This window comes from Stegostoma tigrinum, chromosome 6 (assembly GCF_030684315.1).
Source record: "Stegostoma tigrinum isolate sSteTig4 chromosome 6, sSteTig4.hap1, whole genome shotgun sequence".
NCBI lineage: Eukaryota > Metazoa > Chordata > Chondrichthyes > Orectolobiformes > Stegostomatidae > Stegostoma > Stegostoma tigrinum.
This window is the reverse complement of record NC_081359.1, coordinates 108,303,354-108,326,765: the sequence shown is the minus strand read 5'-3', so window position 1 is coordinate 108,326,765 and position 23,412 is coordinate 108,303,354. Positions and strand designations below refer to the sequence as shown.

Below are 23,412 nucleotides of genomic sequence, written 5' to 3'. Positions count from 1 at the left end.
AGGAAATAGCGGAGGCTTTGGCTGTGATCTTTCAAAACTCACTGGAGTCTGGGAAAGTCCCAGATGATTGGAAAATCGCTGTTGTAACCCCTTTGTTTAAGAAAGGATCAAGACACAAGATGGAAAATTATAGGCCGATTAGCCTAACCTCAGTTGTTAGCAAAATTCTAGAATCCATTGTTAAGGATGAGATTTCTAAATTCTTGGAAGTGCAGGGTCGGGTTAGAACTAGTCAGCATGGATTTAGTAAGGGGAGGTCGTGCCTGACAAACCTGTTAGAATTCTTTGAAGAGGTAAGAAGTTGGTTAGACCAGGGAAACCCAGTGGATGTTATCTATCTAGACTTCCAAAAGGCCTTTGATAAGGTGCCTCACGGGAAGCTGCTGAGTAAGGTGAGGGGCCATGGTGTTCGAGGTGAGCTACTGGCTTGGACTGAGGATTGGCTGTCTGACAGAAGACAGAAAGTTGGGATAAAAGGCTCTTTTTTCGGAATGGCAACCAGTGACGAGTGGTGTCCCGCAGGGTTCAGTGTTGGGGCCATAGCTGTTCACTTTATATATTAATGATCTGGATGAAGGGACTGGGTGTATTCTGGCGAAGTTTGCCAATGATACGAAGACAGGTGGACAGGCAGGTAGTACTGAGGAGGTGGGGAAGCTGTAGAAAGATTTAGACAGTTTAGGAGAGTGGTCCAGGAAATGGCTGATGAAATTCAATGTGAGTAAATGTGAGGTTTTGCACTTTGGAAAAAAGAATACAGGCATGGACTATTTTCTAAATGGTGAGACAATTTGCAAAGCAGAAGTACAAAGGGATCTGGGAGTGTTGGTCCAGGACTCTCTAAAGGTTAACTTGCAGTTAGAGTCTGTGATTAAGAAAGCGAATGTAATGTTGTCATTTATCTCAAGAGGGTTGGAGTATAAAAGCAGCGATGTGCTTCTGAGGCTTTATAAAGCTCTAGTTAGGCCCCATTTAGAATACTGAGCCCAATTTTGGGCCCCACACCTCAGGAAGGACATGCTAGCCCTGGAGCGTGTCCAGCGGAGATTCGCACTACATTCCCTGGAATGGTAGGTTTAACATGCGATGAACGGCTGAGGATCCTGGGATTGTATTCATTAGAGTTTAGAAGGTTGTGGGGATATCTAATAGAAACTTACTAGATAATGTATGGCTTAGAAAGGGTGGACGCTGGGAAGTTGTTTCCATCAGGCAGGGAGACTAGAAACCATGGGCACAGCTTTAGAATGAGAGGGGATAAATTTAAAACGGAAATGAGGAGACATTTCTTCAGCCAGACAGTGGTGGACCTGTGGAATTCATTTCCTCGGAGCACAGTGGAGGCTGGGACGTTAAATGTCTTTAAGGCAGAGATTGATAAATTCTTGATCTCACAAAAAATCAAGGGCTACGGGGAGAGTGCAGGGAAGTGGAGTTGAAATGCCCATCAGCCATGATTAAATGGCTGAGTGGACTCGATGGGCCGAATGGCCTTACTTCCACTCCTATGCCTTATGGTCTTATGGTCTTATTTCAGAACTGTCTCCCCCTCCCCCTTTTCTGATGAAGGGTCTAGGCCTGAAGTGTCAGCTTTTGTGCTCCTGAGATGCTGCTTGGCCTGCTGTTTTCATCCAGCTCCACACTTTGTTATCTCGGATTCTCCAGCATGTGCCGTTCCTATTATCTCTGAATGTTGACTGTTTCCTGGGGGAAGGAGTTGTAATATGAAGCAAGGCTCAGCTGGCTGCACTTACGTCTGTTGTAGTTTAGAAGAATGAGAGGTGATCTTACTGAAATCTATAACATCCTGAGGGACTTGAGGGAGTAGATGCTGAGGGGTTATTTCCTCTTGTGAGAGGCTTTAGAATTAGGGGACACAGTTTAAAAATTAGAAGCTTCCAATTTAAGTGGATGAGGAGGAGGTGAATATATCCAAGGCTGGGCCAGACAGATTTTTGTTTGATAAGGGAGTAAAAGGTATCGGGGAGGTAAGAGGGGCCGAAGTCCCTGTCAGATTACTTACGATCTTATCCAGTAGCAGAACCTACTACTGTTAGAATCATAGAATCACTACAGTGTGGGAGCAGGCCATATGGCCTATGGAGTCCACACCAACCCTCTGAAGAGCATATCACCTAGACCTACTCCATCCCTGTATCCTTATATTAACCATGGTTTACCCACCCCACCTACACATCTTTGGACTGTCAGAGGAACCCAGAGCACCCGGAGGAAACCCACGCAGACACGGGGAGAATGCACAAACTCTGCACAGAGGGTCGCCCGAGGGTGGAGTCGAGACCCGCTCCCTGGTGCAGCAGTGCTCATCACCGTGCTGCCAATGTGCAAACAGCTCCGTATGTATTTACATCTGTTGGAGAGGTATTTTCTGTTTAATGTATCACCTGAAAGATGACACCAGCAAAAATGCTGCACTCCCTCAGTACTGCAAAGACAAGTGTCTGAAGTAAGTCTCAAACTCACAACATGCAGACTGACCAATAAAAGTGTGGCCATCGAGTATGCACTGTCGAATAATATAAGCGCATTGGTATATTAGGAAATGGGAGGGTAGGGCATAAAAACATAGAAATATGCTGCTATTCAGCCTGTCTAGCCTGTTGCACTATTTACTTAGATCATGGCCAATTTTTATCAAACTTGGTTTACTTGCCTTTGTTCCCTTCATGTGAAGAAGTGATTCCACCAATGAGCCTAGCTCCAAATTTAAGACGCTACCCTCTCCACAACTCCCATTCTGGACTCCCAGAAGAGATAGTTTTCCTTTTCAACGTATAAACTACCTGAATCATGGTAACTTTCTCAGTGAGATCACCCCTTTCTCTTTTAAACTCAAGGGGACATAGAACGTAGAACATTACAGCGCAGCACAGGCCCTTCAGTCCTCGATGTTGCACCGATCTGTGAAACCAATCTGATGCCCATCTAACCTACACTATTCCATTATCATCTATATGTTTATCCAATGACCATTTAAATGCCCTTAAAGTTGGCGAGTCTACTGCTGTTGCAGGCAAGGCATTCCACGCCCTTACTACTCTCTGAGTAAAGAACCTACCTCTGACTTCTGTCCTATATCTATCACCCCTCAATTTAAAGCTATGTCCCCTCGTGCTAGCCATCTCCACCAGAGGAAAAAGGCTCTCACTGTCCACCCTATCTAATCCTCTAATCATCTTGTATGTCTCTAATAAGTCGCCTCTTAACCTTCTTCTCTCTAATGAAAACAGCCTCAAGTCGCTAAGCCTTTCCTTATAAGACCTTCCCTCCAGACCAGCAATAATCTGCTAAGTCTCCTCTGCACCCTTTCCAATGCTTCGACATCCTTCCTATAATGCGGCGACCAGAACTGTATTCAATACTCAAAGTGCGGCCACACCAGAGTTTTGTACAACTTCAACATGACCTAATGGCTCCGAAACTCAATCCCTCTACCAATAAAACCTAACACACGTATGCCTTCTTAATAACCCTATCAACCTGGGTGGCAACTTTCCGGGATCTATGTACATGGACACCGAGATCTCTCTACTCATCCACACTACCAAGAATCTTACCATTAGCCCAGTACTCTGTATTCCTGTTACTCCTTCCAAAGTGAATCACCTCACACTTTTCTGCATTAAACTCCATTTGCCACCTCTCAGCCCAGCTCTGCAGCTTATCTATGTCCCTCTGTAACCTGCAACATCCTTCCGCACTATCCACAACTCCACTGACTTTAGTGTCATCTGTAAATTTACTAACCCATCCTTCTACACACTCATCCAGATCATTTATAAAAATGACAAACAGCAGTGGCCCCAAAACAGATCCTTGTGGTACACCACTTGTAACTGAACTCCAGGATGAACATTTCCCATCAACCACCACCCTCTGTCTTCTTCCAACTAGCCAATTTTTGATCCAAGCCGTTAAATCACCCTCAATCCCATGCCTCCGTATTTTACGCAATAGCCTACCTTGGGGAACCTTATCAACCGCTTTACTGAAATCCATATACACCACATCAACCACTTTATCCTCATCCACCTGTTTAGTCACCTTCTCAAAGAACTCAATAAGTTTTGTGAGGCATGACCTCCCCTTCACAAAACCGTGTTAACTATCCCTAATCAAATTATTCCTTTCTAGATGATTATAAATCTTATCTCTTATAATCCTTTCCAACACTTTACCCACAACCAAGCTAAGGCTCACTGGTCTATAATTACCAGGATTGCCCCTCCTCCCTTTCTTGAACAAGGGGACAAGCGATCCTCCAGTCTTCTGGCACTATTCCTGAAGATAATGATGACATAAAGATCATAGCCAAAGGCTCCGCAATCTCCTCCTTAGCGCCCCAGAGAATCCTAGGATACATCCCATCTGGCCCAGGGGCCTTATTGATTTTCACACATTCCAGAATTGCTAACACCTCCTCCTTGTGAATCTCAATCCCGTCTAGCCTAATACCCTGTATCTCAGTATTCTCCTTGACAACATTGTCTTTTTCACGCCAGTCTATTTTAGACAACCTGCCCTAATAATAAAGGAGAAAAGCTAAAGAACTGTGGATGCTGGGAATCAGAAACAAAATCAGAAATTGCTGAAGAATGGTCACTGGACCTGAAATGTCAACTCTGCTTTCTCTCCCCAAATGCTGCCAGGCCTGTCATGTTTTTCCAGCAATTTCTGATTTTATTTCTAATAATAAAAAACAGCCTGAAAGTCATAGCTTTACGTCAATGTATTGGGTTGAAGTACTTTTCCCCCCCAAGTGTTCTGACTCTATGAAGGTTTGGAAAGGATTTAGTTATAAATTATCTGCTCCAGCTTATTCCTTTCATTGAGATGAGTTTGATTTTCTTTTTGCACTTCAATTTTCAACCTAAGAAATTTCTTGCTTGACCGCAGCTTCTTTCTCATTCAGTGGCTCCATTTTGTTCTGCTCGTACATCAGCAGTTCATTAGCTTTCTGTTCTTCCTGATTTGATTCTGAAGAATCAAAGATTCTAGGTCCGAAACGTCAGTCTTCCTGCTCCCCCGATGCTACCTGGCCTGCTGTGTTCATCCAGCTCCACACCTTGTTATCCAAACTAACTGATCCTGTTACCATGAGCAGCAAGGTGATATTGATGAAATACAGTCAGACCAGTGTTGAAGACATGAGTTCAAGCCCAATCGCTGGGTGAATTTCAACTCTGGCAATTAAGTGAAATCTGCCATAACAAAAGCCACAAATTCTCTCTGCAACTCCTTCTTGGCATCATACAAAGTTTTACCTTCAATGTTGTTCTAATCTTTCTGTACTCGTGATTCCGCAGGCTCATCATTCTCCAGATGAAGATAATAAAATGTGAGGCTGGATGAACACAGCAGGCCCAGCAGCATCTCAGGAGCACAAAAGCTGACATTTCGGGCCTAGACCCTTCATCAGACTGGTCTAGGCCCGAAACGTCAGCTTTTGTACTCCTGAGATGCTGCTGGGCCTGCTGTGTTCATCCAGCCTCACATTTTATTATCTTGGATTCTCCAGCATCTGCAGTTCTCATTATCACTCATTCTCCAGATGAAAATGTTTTATTCATCTCAGTCTTAAATGATATACCCCATATCTTCTGACTATTAGCCCTAGCTCTGGACTTCGCTGCCATTGGAAACATCTTTCCGACATCTACGTTGTCCACACCTGTTTTATAGACCTAGTTCAAGAGCCACAACAATTTAGTCTGCTGGCAATTCATTTCATTATAAAGGATTGCATTCCAATAGTCTGTCCTCCTCCATGCCACCCCATTCCCAACCCCACCCACCACTCCCTGCAGTGGGATTATCCCTGCAGACGTCCCACTCTGGCAGTTTGACACACCATTGTTCTGCCATTTTCACATTCCAATCGTTTAACCTGAACTATCAACATCCTTTCTCCACCAGCACTCCACCCCCAACCTCCCTCACTACTGTATAAAAGCTGCCCCCTCCACACTTCATGTCAGCTCTGACGAAGAGCCATCTAGACTTAGATTAAATTGCTTTCTCTCCATGGATGCTGCCTGGCTCGCTGCAATCTTCAGCATCTTTTTGTTTTCAGTACAGATCTGCCATGACCTTATTTAACAGTGAAGCAGACTTGAAGGGCTGAATGGCCCTCTCCTGCACCTAATTTGAATACACATTTCTATGTTTGTTGATTTGCTAGACATTAACCAGCTCTAGTATTGCCTCTGGCGGACTCTCTGGGGGAGAGAAACGGATTGGATGTACTGATTCCAATTCTTCTTGGATCACTGTTCCAGATTTCCAGCATTTGTTGTATTTTGCTCTTATTTACAAAAATCTCCTCTGGTGGCTTAGTGGGAATGCTTGTTTGATGATGCTAATGTGAAATGCCTTGGGTTATTTTACTGTTTTAAAGGTGCTATAGAAATGAAATTTGAGGTAGCCATTCTACTTCAGGCAGGTGACTACTGTTGGCACTAGATTCCTCATCATGATTGGCTGCTAAGTCTAAAAGGTCTTTTAATCATTTTTGTAAATTTACTTAGCCAGTGTTGGAACCTCAGCCACAACTATACCTGTTGTCAAGTTGTACTGATGGTCTGCCTGCAATTCCCTGCTGCACTGGTTAGAATTTTCACTAATAATTGTCATGCAGAAACTCAGCTTCTACAATCTTAGAAATGAGTTCTGTTGTTTTGATGTTCAAAAGATTTTCTTAATAAATCGATGCACTGCCTCTTCAAAAGTAGCTCTAAATAGGGATCAATCTGTATGAATAATTGATTGCTTTGAGCAGTGTTTCATTCACATAATCATCTTCATTATGACTGTAGAAAACTCTAGTGCGGTCTCATTTGGAATATTGCATGCAGTTCTGGTCGTCCCATTACAGGAAGGATGTGGAAGCATTGGAAACGGTGCAGGGGAGATTTACCAGGACGTTGCCTGGTCTGGAGCGCAGGACCTATGAAGAAAGGCTGAGGGACTTGGGTCTGTTCTCATTGGAGAGAAGGAGGCTAAGAGGGGATTTAATAGAGACATACAAGATGATCAGAGGATTAGATAGGGTGGACAGTGAGAGTCTTTTTCCAATGATGATGACTTCAGCTTGTACAAGGGGGCACAGCTACAAATTGAGGGGTGATAGATTTAAGACAGATGTCAGAGGCAGGTTTTTTACTCAGAGAGTGGTAAGGGTGTGGAACGCCCTGCCTGCCAATGTTGTTAACTCAGCCACATTAGGGGCATTTAAATAGTCCTTGGATAAGCATATGGATGATGATGGGATAGAGTAGTGGGATGGGCTTAGATTAGTTCACAGGTCGGCGCAACATTGAGGGCCGAAGGGCCTGTTCTGCACTGTATTGTTCTGTGTTCTATGTTCTATGTTCTATGTTCTATGTAGTAATTTCCACCCAGCTAACATGAGCTGAATTCATTGACCCTAATTGGGAATCTGAAAACAGTACATCAAGAAACTCAATTTTAATATGTCCCATACTAAACATGTTTCCTTGAGATTTTTTAAAATTAGTTTATATAATATGAAGGTCTCTAGTATTTATTGTGCATCTCTAATTGCTCAGAGGGCAGTTAAGAATCAATCACAATGTTGTGGGTCTGGAGTCACATGTATGCCAGATCAGGTAAGGACGGCACTAAAGGACATTAGATGGGTTTTTCTCCCAACAGTCAACAGTGGTTTCATGGTCATCACTTGACTCTTAATTCCAAATTTTAATTGAATTCAAATTCCACCATCTGGTGGACAGCCCAGGTCTCCAGAATACTGCCTGGGTTTTAGGATTAAAAGTACAGCACGAACACCACTAAGCCACCACTTCTCCTTATATTTTTCCACCCTCCTGCTCCAAGAAGATTTCATGAAAATAGTGTGACTTTCAACAGCGTTAAGCCATGCTCAAAATGAAAGAAGAGATCCTTGCAAAGAAGCACAAGAACATTTCATTTTGTCAGTGGAGCACCTCCACGCTATCAGGAAATACCAAAGTGACTCACAACAAATAGAGCTCATTTTTGAAGTGTAATAATACTGTAGTAATATAGGAAAAATTCAGCCAATTTTTAATGAGAGAAACTCTGCATGCAACAATGCTCTAACAACCAGATAATTTTGCAATCTGATTGAGGATTAAGTAATAGCTGAGTCAGAAGGTTAGTCCCAACCTCTTCTTCCAAAGAATGCTATGAGATCCTTTCAATACATCTTAGAAAACAGAGAGGGCCTCAGTTTAATATCAAATGCAAAAGACTGCATCTCCAATAGTGTAGCACATCCCTCAGTACTAGAGTGTCAGCCTCTATATTCTTAAAATGGGATTCTAACCTGCAACTTTCCGGCCCAGTGGTATATTAACCAATGGGCCACTATAAACCCTAAAGGTTAGATTTGATTTCCTGTTGACATCATTTAGATCAAAAATTGTCCTCAGTGTCCTATTGTAGTGATGAGTAAAATAAGACCCACTCTCCCAGTCCACATCATTGGAAGTAACTGTGTTGAATTGATGGGTGAGGCCAGGCTGGATCATTTGGGATGGCTCATATGGCCAAATAGCCTTCTAAAGTGTCAATGACACAGAGCCATAAGATTGTAAGAAATGGGAGCAGAATTAGGACATTCAGCCCATCAAATGTATCGGAACACCATTCTCCTGCCTTCTCCTCATAACCCTAAATCCCTTTCCTAATCAAGTGGAGGTCAGGCCTGAACAATCTAATACAATGCTTTGAGGATGTAATGAGTAAGCTAGACAAAGGACAGTCAATGGGAATGATCTATTTGGATATCCAGATGACCTTTAACAAGGTCTGACCGGACCCTTATGCAGCCTCAGCAGTACATCCCTGCTCTAGTATTCTAGTTCCCTTGAAATGAAAGCTAACATTACATTTGCCTTCCCAACTGCCAACTGACTCTGCATGCCAACATCGAGAGAATCTTGAACTAGAATCCCTGAGTCCTTTAGTGCTTCATATTTCCAAAGCTTTCCCCCATTTAGAAAATGGTCTGTGCCTCTATTCTTCCTCACTCATAACTTCACTCTTTTCCACATTGTAATCCATCTGTCACTTCTTTGCAAACTCTGTACACCTGCCCAAGTTCTTCTTCAGCTTCCCATCTCCTCATCACTACCTGCCCTAGAAACCATCTTTGTGTCATCTGCAAATTTAGCAACAAATCCCTTAGTTCCATCATCCAAATTATTAATAATTAACCATGGAGACAGATATGGTCCCAGCACTAACCCTGCAGAGCTCCATTACTCACTAGCTGCCATCTTGAAAAAGACACCATAATCCCTACTGTTAGCCTTTTGCCAGTCAGCCAATCCACAATCCACGCCAATATCTTGCCCCTAACACCACAGGCTTTTATCTTATTTAGCAGCCTCCTGAGTGGCACCTTGTTAAAAGCCTTCTGGAAATCCAAATAAACCATGTTCGCTGGCTGTCTTTTGTCTAATTTACTCTTTACTTCCTCAAAAGATTCTAACAGATTTGTCAGGCCCGATTTCCCCTTGACAAAGCTACACTGACGCAACCCTCTTTTACCATGCATTTCCAAGTACTCCACATTTTCATACTTAAAAAATGGACTCAAAAGTCTTATCAATGACCATGGTCAGGCTAATATGTCTATAATTTCCTGTCCCCTGCCTTCCTCCCTTCTTAAACATGGGTGTTTCATTAGTCATTTTCTAGTCTTCTGGGGCCCTCCCTGACTCCAGTAATTCCTGAAAGATCACCACCGATGCCTCTACAATCTCCTCAGCTATCTCCTTCAGAGCTTTTGTGTGTAGTCCATCTGGTCCATGTGATTTAACCACCTTCAGACCTTGCAGCTTCCCCAGCACCATCTCCTAAGTGATGTCCACTACACTCACATCTATATTTGATGCTCCTGAGCTTCTACTATGCTACTAGTGTCTTCTACCATGAAGAATGGCACAAAACACTTATTCAGTTCCTCTTCCATTTGTTTGTTCTTCATTACTACTGTTCTAGCCTCATTTCCAATGGCCTGATGTCCACTCTTACCTCCTTCTTACCTTTTTTAAATCTAAAAAACAGCATAATTTTAAGCTGAAATGCAGGATCTTTAGAGGGAACTTCCAAAAAATGCTTTCACCCAGAGGATGATAGGGATTGGAAATTCAATGCCTGGGAGGGAAATTTAGGTGGATGACCTCTCAACCTTTAAAAATTATTTGAATGCACTCTTCAAGTGTCGTAACATTCAGGCTATGGGCATGATGTTGTAAAGTGGGACTAATGTAGAATTAATGCATTTTTGGCTGCTCAGACTCAATGGGTCAGAGGACCTCTTTAATACTATATGATTCTGTGATACTTACTCCATTGGCTCATACATAAAGTACAGTACACGTCAATTATAGGAGGTAGAAGATGATGCAATTTTAGGATAAGAGGGGGAAAAAGTGGCTGGAAAAATAAATCAGAAAAAATAAATGGAATTTTCCACTGGGCTCAGGCAAAATTAGCTTGAAAAATAGCATGTAAGTTTACCCAGTCCTGGTGACTTCAACAATCAAGAAAATCATTTGAAGAGAAACATTGCATACTTATATGTTTTTCTTAATGTATTGTCTGCATCAGTTATTATTTTTAAAACAATTTGTATTCCTGATTGCACCTTATTGATGATAATCTAATTTCACCATGGAACAAAATTGACTTACAGCAAAGCATTAATGCACCAAATCTCAAGTGCTACATTGAATATAAACTCGATTGGAATTTTATATATTCTCTTCTATATAAATACAAATTATTGAAACTAAATTAGAACAATGCTTTTCCAAAATTTGTGCTTTTGTTGATGATGAGATTATTTGGCGTGATATAGCTCTGGAATTTACATTCGGAATAAATGTCTGGCTGGCAGTGTTTGCCCACTGATAGGAAAGCATAAATCAGATGATAAATTTCCAGTAAGTGCATATCTGTAGTTAAACATAGCAAGCCTCCATTCTCCTTTTCAAACAGAAGCTATAATGAGAGAGTATCCTGCCAGGACACTCAAAATTGAGGATATGGGTTAGCTGTATCCACCCATATAGCTTGGGAGAGGTGGTTGTGAAGTGGTAATGTCACTGGGTTAATAATCCAGAATCAACATTCATGTTTTAGGGATGTGAGTTGAATCATATCAAGAAAGCTAACTAAATTCAATAAAAATATGGAATTAGAAATAACTAATCTGATAGTAATCATTATCACTTGTTGTAAAGTTACACCAGGTTCACTTAGGGAAGGACATTTCTTGTTGTCATCTGGCCTGCGTGACTCTGGACCTACATCAATGTGGTTGAGCCTTAAATGCCCTCTGGATAATTAAGGGTGAGTAGCTAACAATGCTAGCCCAGCAAGCAATGCCAATATTCCATGAATGATCTTCGTTCTTTCAAAAATAAAGCATTGATTTCTCAGGAAAAGATAGGGTTTGTCTATCCCAGAGTAAATTGCTAATGCTCGGATTTGGCTTAATCACTGCCAATTACTCATTGAAGAGATTTGAGAAATGATTTTACTCACAAGCAATCTGTCTAGTCATGAAAATTAATATTTACAGCTATGGAGTTTAATTCTTTCAGGATTTAATCATTAGAAAAAGCATTTTGTAAGAAAATGCTTTGGTGTTACAGACTCAACTGGCTGAAGGGTTTTTTCTGTACCATATGATTCTACGGGAAACGGTCCTTCTCCTTCTTCTTTCCATAACTTTTATTTATCTCTCTCTCATCACCTAATTTTTTTTCCTGTCTCTTCATTTCACTTTTTAAGCCCCATAGATATTGAGGCAAATTTAGTTCAATATTCTACTTACATTTCCTGGTGTAGATTTGGTGCATCCCAATATGAATAAATCTGTGATAATGGGAACTGCAGATGCTGGAGAATCCAAGATAATAAAATGTGAGGCTGGATGAACACAGCAGGCCCAGCAGCATCTCAGGAGAACAAAAGCTGACGTTTCGGGCCTAGACCCTTAGGCCCGAAATGTCAGCTTTTGTGCTCCTGAGATGCTGCTGGGCCTGCTGTGTTCATTCAGCCTCACATGAATAAATCTGGTGGTGTTTCTTTTCACACATTTCCCAGGTCCTCCATAGAGGGCTTTGCACTGATGTATTTTTTAAACTACATTCAGTTTCAATGCAAATTTCCATTAAATATATGTAGATATAATGAGTGACTGATACACTCAGCCATCAAGACTATACAGTGGAAATGTAACCCTCCCTGCTGGTTTTTCTCAGTTTGGATAAGTCAGATATCTTAATTTCAGTTTGGGGAGAGTAGGACTTCACAGTACTATACAATACACACCACCAAAGTGAGCCATTTGGATCTACTGCATGCTAGCCTTTTACACTTCATATCAACATCTGCCTAAACTTTTTTCATCTAATCATAACAGCAAGGCCAATATTTCCTTCTTCCTGATATATTTCCCTAGCTCCACCATTTGGTTTCACCTCAATCATTCCTTGTGATAATGAGTTCCATATTTTGTTATGTAGGGAATTCGAAGAAGATTGGATTGCTTTCCTTCGAGCAGGGAAGGTTAATCAAAGATTAAATAGAGGAATTTGCAAATTGTTGTATGTTTTAATAGTGTAAATTAGGTGATGCAATGCCTGGTGACAGGAGGATCAGTAAACATTGGACGGAGAATTAAGATACAACAACAGAAATTGCTGGAAAAACTTAGTAGGTCTGGCAGCACTTGCAGAGACAAAGCAGAGTTAACACTCCAGGCCCAGTGACTCTTCTTCTGAACTGCAGTTGTTTTTGTTTGTTTAGAGATTTAAGATAACTGGCAAAAGAACCACAGAGAAGCTAAAGACAATTTTTTTAATGTCATGCATTGCAATAGTCTGAACCACGAGTAAGAACACCGGGAAAAGCTACAATTCAAAAAGGAATTAGTTGCAAATTTGAAAACAAAAATATTGTAAAGCTATGAGAGGATAAGGAAACAGTGTATGAGATTAGTTAATAGTTCTTCCAGAGGGTCAGCACAATATCAATGGGCAAGTGTCCTCATTCTCTGTTTGTTTGATTCTTTGTAACAGTACTTCTGTACCACAGAATGTTAGAAAAACAAACCTGAAGTAGCTGGAAGTGCCCAGCAGATATGTGGATAACAGCTAGATTTACAATGGTGCTTTTCAAACCTAATAATATTCAGGAAATTATTTCCTGCCTGTTCTGTGTTAATGCAATGGTATTTTACCATTTAAAGGAAGGGCTATATTTTATGACAAGGTCCTAAGCTATTCTTATAATTTAATGGTGCTCTGGGCAGCAAATGGTTAAATAGCTTGTTTCACTATCTTCTGTTTTCTCCTCCCTTCCCCCACCCCTCATTTCTGCAGCTACACAGCGTGTGCTGATGGCGGGGAGGGAAAGATAGTCTTGGATCCAACTCCCTCCCGAACATCCTGAGACTGAGGATGTTGGAACCAGCGAGGGTGTGGCCCTTGCGAAAGGACAAGTCTCGCTCAGCCTCAGGGAGCCAGAGGGGATAGATCACAGTTTGAGTGATTTCCTTCAGTTATCACGGTTGTTTCTTTGTCGATGGGAGACATTTCACAGAAAAGAGATTCGTAAATTTAATGGTAGTACATAAAGGCGAGAAAACAAAAATCCAGGACGTTGGACCGGAGTCGTTCTTCCAATAGGTTTGACCGGGTTCGACCGTGTTGGAGAGGACGGAGGAGTGTTTCAGGACCCTGGACAGCAGAGTAGCGGGGGAACTGTGGGGGAGTTTCAGTACCCTGGACAGCGATGGCGTGGCCGTGCATTAGCCGGGCGTGTTGCATTGCTCGCTTTTGGAACCAGCTGGACAAGGCTGACATTGCGGTGCCTCTAGTTTTCACGAAATATTCCGAGGTTACCGATGGGGCTACTCCCCACCAACAAATCCGAGCCCCGGGCATCGATGCACAGCCTACTAGTGGCGACCAGGAATCGGTTGCCAAGACGACCGAGGTACCTTTTCTATTGTTGTTTTCTGAAAAAAACTCTAAAGAATTCATGTCGTTACATTCTGCCCTGCAATTTATATTTCTATTTAGGCACTTTACGGTTAATGTGTATATCAAGTTAATTTCTGGATCAGTCTGTATGGTCCAGGACTGTTTTGTAACCTTTAGCAACACAGGAGAGAGTCCTTTATCCACGAGCATCTACCAGTGTTCTCCTCCATCTCCAGCTACCTATAGTCTCCAGGCAGCAGATGCGGCTTTCTTTTCACCTACTGTCTGTAGCTCTCCACCCCTCCTTCCTCTTTGTTGTCGTGACCTTTCAAGTACTTGTTCTCTGTTTACCCTGTCCTGGTATTCTGTACATTCTGAAGATCTGACAGTGACCCTTCTCCCCCTTCACCACCCCCTTCCACTCCTCACGCCCCCCCCCCCACCTTTTAGCCCTTTCCCTTCCCTAAACGTAGCTTTTTAACATTCATTAAATGCAAAACTTGCAGTCAATGGAGGAGAGCCATGAAGCAAAAGCTGAAATAAAAACTGGACCAGAGGACACGTAAATAATATGTGCAGAGCAACCTATGTATAGCTGGGTAGACAGACAGGTAGATGTATAAACAGATAAAAGTCATTCATTCTAGGAATTGATTCTCACCTTTTCCATTTATTTGGACAACAATAGTCAATTAGATATAATTTCATTAAAAGTGCTTTTCACATTCAATTATTTAAATTTAGTTTATGACAGATTGCAGCATAATCCTTGTTTATAACCAACAATAAAATATTCCACTGGACCCTTTTCTAAAATTATTCTTTCAAGAATTTAGTAAGTTTACAGAGAGCCCACAAAACGTAATTAAAAGAACACACAGTGAGGGACACAAAAGCACACAGAGGCAAATCAAGCACACGCCCTTTTTAATTCTGACATTGCTAAACACTCTCCACCTTCTGATTTGCTTTCTCCTATCCATGCTACCAGTTGAACAGGGAATACCTCAATTGTATGAAGCCCATAGATGCTTAATTTTATTTCAGGTCCAGATCCCACACCCCTTTTTTGATTAATACTCACACAAACTGCGTCATACCACCTGAAATGCTGCGCCTCTATGCAGTGCCAATATGGTCTGGTAATACAGGAAATGTCAAGAGCACTGCAGTGAAGACAAGGATCTTTTCAGTTCAAAACCAATTTAATTTAATCATTTAATACTGGTACTTATATAACCTTAATGGAACGAGTGGCCTTTGTTGTTCACCATCGTCAGGGTTAGATGATGATTCTTTGAAATAGCAAGTATTAAAATAAACATTTAAAAAAAACTTGTTCTCGGCATTACTGTTTGGAATGCAGACTTGGCTGGCAATGTGCACTCTTTATTCTTTTGCACAGAAATAATCAAAATAAATAAATTATAGATTCTGGTATAAATCTATAGTTGGCAGTTGTGACTCAATGGGGCACACATTCACCTCATTTCAACAAATGAAGCACAAAATTTGCAAGATGACAGACCAGTGCAGTGCAGTATTGAGAGAGATGCTGCACTGTTGGAGGCACTGTCATTTGGATGAGAAGTTAAGCTGAAGCCTTATCTGTGCAATCAGTTTTTAACATATTATGTAATGCTAGAATTTGGGAAATTGGGTTCTGAAGTGGAGATTTTATTTGTTTTTGGCTGACTTACCTTTTTTTAAGGGTGTGGAACTCTTCTTTTGGGCAGTTGGTCAAAACAGCTTTTCCAGAAAATCATGTGACTCAAGCTAAGTGGCTAGAAAAATTACCTGGTGAGATAATCAGGGCAATTAACATGGAGATAGTGGCATAATGGTGATTTTACTCGTCCAATAATCTAGAGCCCCAGGTTATGAGGGGAAATGGGTACAAATCTTATTGTAGTAGATGGGGAAATTTGCATTCAATGTACAACTGGCTGGATGGCAAACACCTGTAACCACAGTCTATTGTCTTTTACTGATGTCCATGAGGGAAGGAAATCCACCATCCTCACCTGGTCTGGTCTACATTTGACTCCAAGTGTACAATGAAATTGACTCTTAACTGCTCCTGGACAATTGGAAATGGCCAATAACTGCTGGACTCTGCAGTGATGCCCACAGTCTACAAATGAGTGAAGAACAAATAACTTAAATTGAACTTTTATGACAGAAACTAAACTGGCCTAACCATATAAATACAGTGACTGCAAAAGCACATCAGAGACTAGGAATACTGCCACATGTAACTCACCTCCTGACTCTCCAAAGTTTGTCTGCAATCTACTCCGTCCCCAATTTGCCTGGAGGAATGCAGATCAAAACAGTACTCAAAAAGCTCATTACCATCTAGGATAAAGCAACTAGCTTGATTGGTCCCAGACCCACAAACATCCATTCCTTTGACCACCGAGCGGCATGTGCCATCTACAAGATGCACTACGGAAATTCACCAAAGATCCTCAGGAGGATCTTTCAAACCCATGTCTATTCCTAGAAGGACTAGGGCAGCAGGTATATGAGAACATCACCACCTGCACATTCCTCTCTGAGCCACTCACCATCTTGACATGGAAATATATCATTGTTCCCTTACTGTTGCTGGGTTAAAATCTTGGATTTATCTCCGTAACGGAGCTTTATGTCAATCTATAATACATGAACTTCAGTGGTTCATGAAGGCAGCTCATCACCACCCACTCAAGAACAATTAGGGACGGGTAATAAATGGTGATTCAGAAGTGAAGTCGATGCCCTATGAGCAAATTAAACAAAAAAAGGGTCAGAGACATGACTAAGGAGAAAGGATCCATAGCGGCAGCAGGGCAGTTTAGTTTTGAGGTCATCAGAATTGGAAATAAGTCTTAAGCTGTTTTAGCAGTCCAAGTAGACAGGGCTGGCAATGTTGTGAGGTTTTCTCTGAGATCAGTGAGGAAGCATCAATGATTAATCTATGCCTGTGTATCTTGGAGAAATATGGTAATGTAGAGAATTACATCTATGGAGTATGCAGAAATTCACTGAAAAGAAAAGTTTGTGATACTGTAAATGAGTGTGACTAATCAGTAAAGTATATTGCTGGGGAAAAGTGTTAAATCTTTCTTTGTGCTGTTAATAGTAAGATCTTTCCAGGTATTTTTGTGTATATCTGTGATATTTTCTTGTGTGGAATAAATGTTAAATGTTTGTTTGTTAAAACCATATTGACAGCCTCTTATGAATAAGTTCAGTGACAGAATACCATAGTAACTAAAGTGCAAATATAAAACCTATGGTTTATCAAGTCTGGGATCTGACTTGTCCAGCATTACCATCCACTAGGATCTGACTTGACCAATATTACCATCCACTAGGATCTGACTTGACCAACATTATCATCCATTAGGACCTGACTTGTCCAGCATTACTATCCACTAGGATCATAACATTTGCCATTTTAGTTGAATGGAAAGGTGTCATGTCGCTACTTTGAAGAAGAGTAGTGGAGTTCTGTCTTCGTCCTCGCTAATATTTACCACCAGTGAACATCACTAAAAGACATTATCTGATCATTTCTGCTGTTTGTGAAAAGCTGCTGTGGCAACTTCTATAGTACCTTCAAAAGCAACCTCTAACCTCTATTACCTAAAAAATCAGGCTGGTAACTGTAGGAGAACATGACCAATTGCAAGTCCCTCTCCGAGCCACACACTGTCCTGACTTGAAATTCCTCCAGTGTCGCTGGGTCAAAGTCCTGGAACTCCCTCTCTGACAGCACTATGGGAGTACCTACACCATAAGGACTGCAGCAGTTTAAGGAGGCAGCTCACCACCACCTTCGCAAAGGTAATTTGGGATGAGTAACTAAAATAACGACTTTGCCAGCAACATGTCCCATGAATATTCATCTTATAACTCCCAGAATTTCAAAACGAGCTATTTGTTTGTGTAGTGATTTGGAATGTCCGGAGATAATGAAAGGCAATACACCTGTGAGTATTCCTTCTAACAAGTTTGGGTGGTGTTTGGGAGAAGATGCAAGTGAACCAATGCCTGGGTGAACTACAGCTCTGTCAATTCATGGGTGTAGCTTTAGGTGGTGAACAGAGGGGAAATTTCCAGATCAGAAATGCTGAACTGGATTAGAAAATTATTGCATTTATACAGCGCCTTTAAAAACCACACAATGTTTCAAGTTGCTATGGACATAATGAAGTAATTCTGAAGTGATATGGTTTTAATATAGGAAACCTAGCCACAAATTTACATGCAGTCAACTTGCACAAGCAATAATGTTGCAATGATCAGATATTCTGTTTTTACGATCCTGATTGTGAGATTAATATTGGCCAGGACACTGAGAGAATTTCCCTGCTCTTCCTATAAGAGCAGGTGTGGTGTCTTTTACATTTACCTGAGACAGTATTGTTTATTGTCGTATTCAAAAGACAGCTCCTCCATCAACTGTCCAGGTTCTGGACATCAGTGCAGATTTTTATGCTCAAGCCCTAGATCAAGACTTGATCACATAACTCTGGAGCAAGTCTGTAGGTAATGGAGCTGCAATTGGCACATCTACTGGAGTGAAGCCTAAGTTACTTTGATGATTTTTCAGGAGCACACACTCCTAGCCATGATCTTGTTTTATGGTGGAGCAGGCTTGAAGGGGCTGAATGGTCCTCCTAATTAGTGTGTTCATAATTTACACTGACCTCAATCCTTTGTGGTGGCAAATTCCATCCCTGTTGGAATTTTAGCCAGGCATTTGGACTGGTTGTTCCATTAGAGGTGGTATACAAAGTGCATCATCCCAGCTTGTACACAGCAAGATCCCAGAAGATAATCTGTTTACAATGTTGTTGAGAAATAAATAATTGCTGAAATGTGAATGAGAACTCCTCTTCGAGATGGTGATCTTTTGCACTTACCCGAGAAGATAGCTAGAATCTTGGTTCAACAATTCATCTGAAATACACACTGCCAACAGTGCAGTGCTCCCTCTGTACCACACTAGTGCTCAAATCTCTGAGGTGACACTCATATCTAGAATTTTTTAATTAATAAGAGGACAAGCCACTGAACTCCAGCTGGCACTGTTGAGGAATGCCAAAGTAGAGGAGGCGGCAAAGGTGTGACATAATATTTGAATGACGAATGAACATAGTTGAATGATGGAAACAAAACTATTCATGAATTTTAGACCCAATCACACTGGGCACCTCAGAGCTCTGGCCTGTACCCACATTGATGTGGGCAAACTGGAGATGGCACAAATCCCACTGGACCTAAAATATCTCTGGGAAATGTGTTTGGTTTAATGCGTGAGATCCACTTTCCTACTGGCTTGATGGGGCTCCTGCTGGACCAGAAAGCATGTTCTGCTCTAATACTAAGGGGGCTAATGTCTTAGTGGTGCTGTCTGGAGACCCAGGTAATGTCCTGGGGCCCTGGTTCAAATTCTGCCATGGCAGATGGTGGAGTTTAATTTCAATAAAAATCTAATGATGATGAATAAACTGTTGTTAATTTGCCAAGGAAAACTCCTTTGGGTTCAATAATATCCTTTATGAAAGAAATCTGTCATCTTTACCTGGTCTGGCCTGTGACTCCAGACCCACAGAAATGTGGTTGAGTCTAAACTGCCCAAATTGGGTGTGACCAATAAATACTGGCCTAGCCAACAATGATGAAATCCTGTGAATGAATTAAGGAAAATCCTGGAACTGTTAGGCATCCCTAGAAGGGTTATGTTGTCTTGTGAGGAAAGGTTGGACTGGCTACATAGTATCCACTGGAATTTAGAAAGGTATGATGTGGATAAGCATATGGACGTACATATTGGATGGATAAGCATATGGACGTACATGGAATAGTGTAGGTTAGATGGGCTTCAGATCGGTATGACAGGTCGGCACAACATCGAGGGCTGAAGGGCCTGTACTGTGTTGTAATGTTCTATGTTCTATGATATAACTTCATTAATGTGTGTAAGATCCTAAGCAGTCTTGACTGGTTGTAGAGGAGAGGCCAGTTCCTCTTGTGGGAGAATCTAGACCAGGCATTGCAGTTTAAAAATGAGGAGTAACTTATTTAAGACAGAGATTTAAGATGGCAGTCAGTGTGAGATAGAGGTCGCGTGAATATACTCTCAGAAACTTGGTTCAAATTCAGTGCAAAGAGAGATGGGGGTGCTTTCCCTAATGATAATGCAAGAATCAAATCCCACCCCAGAGTAAGAGGCGAGCAGGAGAGGATAAAAGGTGTGAATTGTGAGGCTGAATTTGGTGAGACTAGCTGCAGAATAACATCACAAACCACAGCATGATGCAAGGGCAAGGAAGCTGATTGCTGAATATTTCTAGTCTTTAAAGCAAAAGTGAAGTCTTCAGTTTATATATGGGTCTCCAGTTCTCTCTTCGCTTGTCTCTTTTCTTAAAAATATCTGCTTAACATATGATTGATATTGGTAACTATTTTTGTTTTATAAAAACAAAATATTACAGTAAAATGTGAAAGGCAGAGAAACAAGAGCCTTTAATTTATAAATTAAATCAAGCCCAACAGTGATTGCAGGACAGGTGATGTGTTGCTGCTGTAGAATGTAGAAGTTGCTGGACACCATGTGATCCAAAGTGAATATATCTGCATGTTTGTAGGTCAAAGAACATCAGATTTGAGTCTCAAGGTGAGAGTCTGAGCTGCAGACGTTGCACCAGATTAGGGAAGGTGAAAGTTACCTGTATACTTTGATGCAGAGGGCAGTCATACTCTTCGGCCTGGGTAACTTGAATTTGTTCTGTGATTAGTGATGGTTGGGGGTGTAACAGCAAGTGAAAGAGGTATGAGGATATAAGGGGTTGCAATTTAGGGGTTTAGTAGTTAAGGGATCTATGAATCCCAAACAACAAGAATCCATGTTCTATGGATAAGAGGGAAGACAAATGGAATGTTGACTTTTATTTCAAAGTGAATGGAGTACAAAAATAAGAAGGTTTTGATAAAACTATACATGGCACTAGTCAGACCACAGCAGGAATACTGTGGACAGTTTTGAATCCCTTATAAAAGGAAAGAGTCTGGCATTGGAGGAAGTACAGAGAAGGTTCATTTGACCGATCCTGGGTATGGAGGGACTGTCTTCTGAGGAGATGTTGAGTAGATTAAGTCTGTACTCATTGGAGTTTAGAATAAAGAGAGGCAATCTCATTGAAACAAGTAAGATTCCTAGGAGACTTGACAGGCTTGGATGTGAAAATTTGTTTCGCGTTGTGGGAGAGTCTAGGACCAGACAACAAAATCTCAGAGTTGGGGGAAAAAAATAAGGCAAAAAAATGGAAATTTCTGTGGATACTAGAAATCTGAAACACAAATAGAAATTTCTGGAAAATCTCAGCAGATCCAGCAATATTTGTGGACAGAAATCAGAGTTAATTGTTCTGAACTATTCTGAAGTAGGGTCACTGGACTGGAAACATTAATCTGAGTTTCTCTCCGCAGATGCTGTCAGACCTGTTGAGATTTTCCAGGAGTTACAGTTTGTTTCTCAGGGTTAGGGGTCACTCAGTTAAGACCAACCTGAAGGAGGAACTTCCTCTCTCAGAGAATAGTGAACTTGTGGAATTCTTTGCTGCAGCGTGCTTTTGAGTAGGGGTTGTTATGTATATTCAAGGTTAAAATAGACATTTTTCTTCAGTAAGGGGAATTGACAGTATGAGGAAAGGGCAGGAAAGTCACGTTGAGGATTAGCTGATCAGCCAAGATTGCATTGAATGGCAGAGAAGACTCAATGGGCTGAATGGCCTACTTCTGCTCCTATGTCTTATGATCTTGTTTGGAACTTATTTTTCTCTCTGAGGGCCGTGAGTCTTTAGAACTTCTGAAAAGGTGTTGAATGCAGAATCCTTGAATATTTTCAATGCAGATGTAGATAGATTCTTGTTAGGCATGGGTTTGAAAGATTATCAATAGAGGGGTACAATCATGTGGTAAGGTCACTGGACTGGGGAAATCCATAACCTATGGATGGGGATTCAAATCCCACTGCAGCAAATGGTGCAGCTTGAACTGAATCAACACATGTGGAATTCGAAAGCAACTCTCAGTAATAGTGATCATGAAAATACCTTTATGGGTGGCTTAATGGTTAGCACTTCTACCTCACAGCACCAAGGACCCGGGTTTGATTCCACGCATGGGCAGCTGCCTGTCTGCGTGGAATTTGTATGTTCTCCCTGAGTCTGTGTGGGTTTCTTCCGGGTGCTCCGGTTTCCTCCCATAGTCCAAAGATGTGCAGGTTATGATGGATTGGCCGTGCTAAACTGCCAACAGTGTCTAAGGATGTGCAGGCTCAGTGGATTAGCGATGGGAAACGCAGGGTTTCAGGGATAGAATAGGGACATGAGTCTAGATGGCATGCTCTTCGGAGCATTTGTGTGGACTTGATGAGCTGAAGGGTCTGCTTCTGCAATATCAGCTTTCTATGATTCTATGAAAGGTGGCCAGGAATGTGGATTTCAATATATAATCATATCCACCGTGAATCTATTGAATGGTAAAGGAGACTTGAGGGGTGGAGTAGTGTCATCCAATTCCTTGTTCATGTGTGTGTTATGATCCCTCTCAGAGAGCTTTCAAGACATTTCCCTCAGGAATTAAACAAAGTTGCTGATGCTCTTGTCGCTTACTGAAGTTTTCTGCTTGACTCCATTTTCCATTTCACAAGCCATAGTCACTGAATGGACCATTCGCTCCCAATCCATTTGGTCTCTTCTGCTAGCCCTCGAGTTCCAGCTCCTCCTTTGCTTGTCACACCTTGCATATCATATCCAATCAACATCTCAAAGGATGTCCTCTGTGCATGGGAAGAATTTTAACATTCCTCCACCACACCACTCCATCTCCCTCCCCAGTGGACTTGCAGATGGTGTGGTGCCCATGAAATCCCCTGGATGATCTTCTTCTCCCTCAACTGCTTTCCATATTACAGGGCTCTCTGACAATATCTTGTGGGATGCTCCTGTCTTCTTCCAAATTAAGGCCCTTAAATGGCCTCAATTCTCAGTTTAGGGGCAGGGTCAGGAGACTGGGCAAAGCACCTTAATTGGAAGAAGAAGAGCTACTCTCACAGCCCCCTTTTCTCAGGTCACCAATCCTGACCCTCACGAGGACTGCATTCCAATTGTGTTCCCTGCCCACAGCCTCTCCATCAAGCCCTATCCTCCCACCTCTCCCTACGCAATAGCCTAGTGGTATTATCACTGGACTGTTAATCCAGAGACCCAGGTGATATTCTGGGGACCCAGGTTCAAATCGCACCATGGCAGATGGTGGAATTTGAATTCAATAAATATCTGGAATTAAGAATCTAATGGTGACCGTGAATCCATTGTCGACT

The 23,412-nt window shown here is 41.7% G+C and overlaps 1 protein-coding gene across 2 annotated transcripts in view; it reads left to right on the top strand.

Moving 5' to 3' along the window:
* The first annotated feature begins 13,419 nt into the window (after positions 1–13,419).
* Positions 13,420–23,412, top strand: part of map6a (microtubule-associated protein 6a) — a 44,363-nt gene continuing 34,370 nt past the window's right edge. For both annotated transcript variants that reach the window (XM_048532823.2, XM_048532822.2), the window contains exon 1: positions 13,420–14,043. In XM_048532823.2, coding sequence (XP_048388780.1) covers positions 13,840–14,043 — 204 coding nt within the window. In that variant the 5' untranslated portion in view covers positions 13,420–13,839. The remainder of the gene's footprint in view (positions 14,044–23,412) is intronic.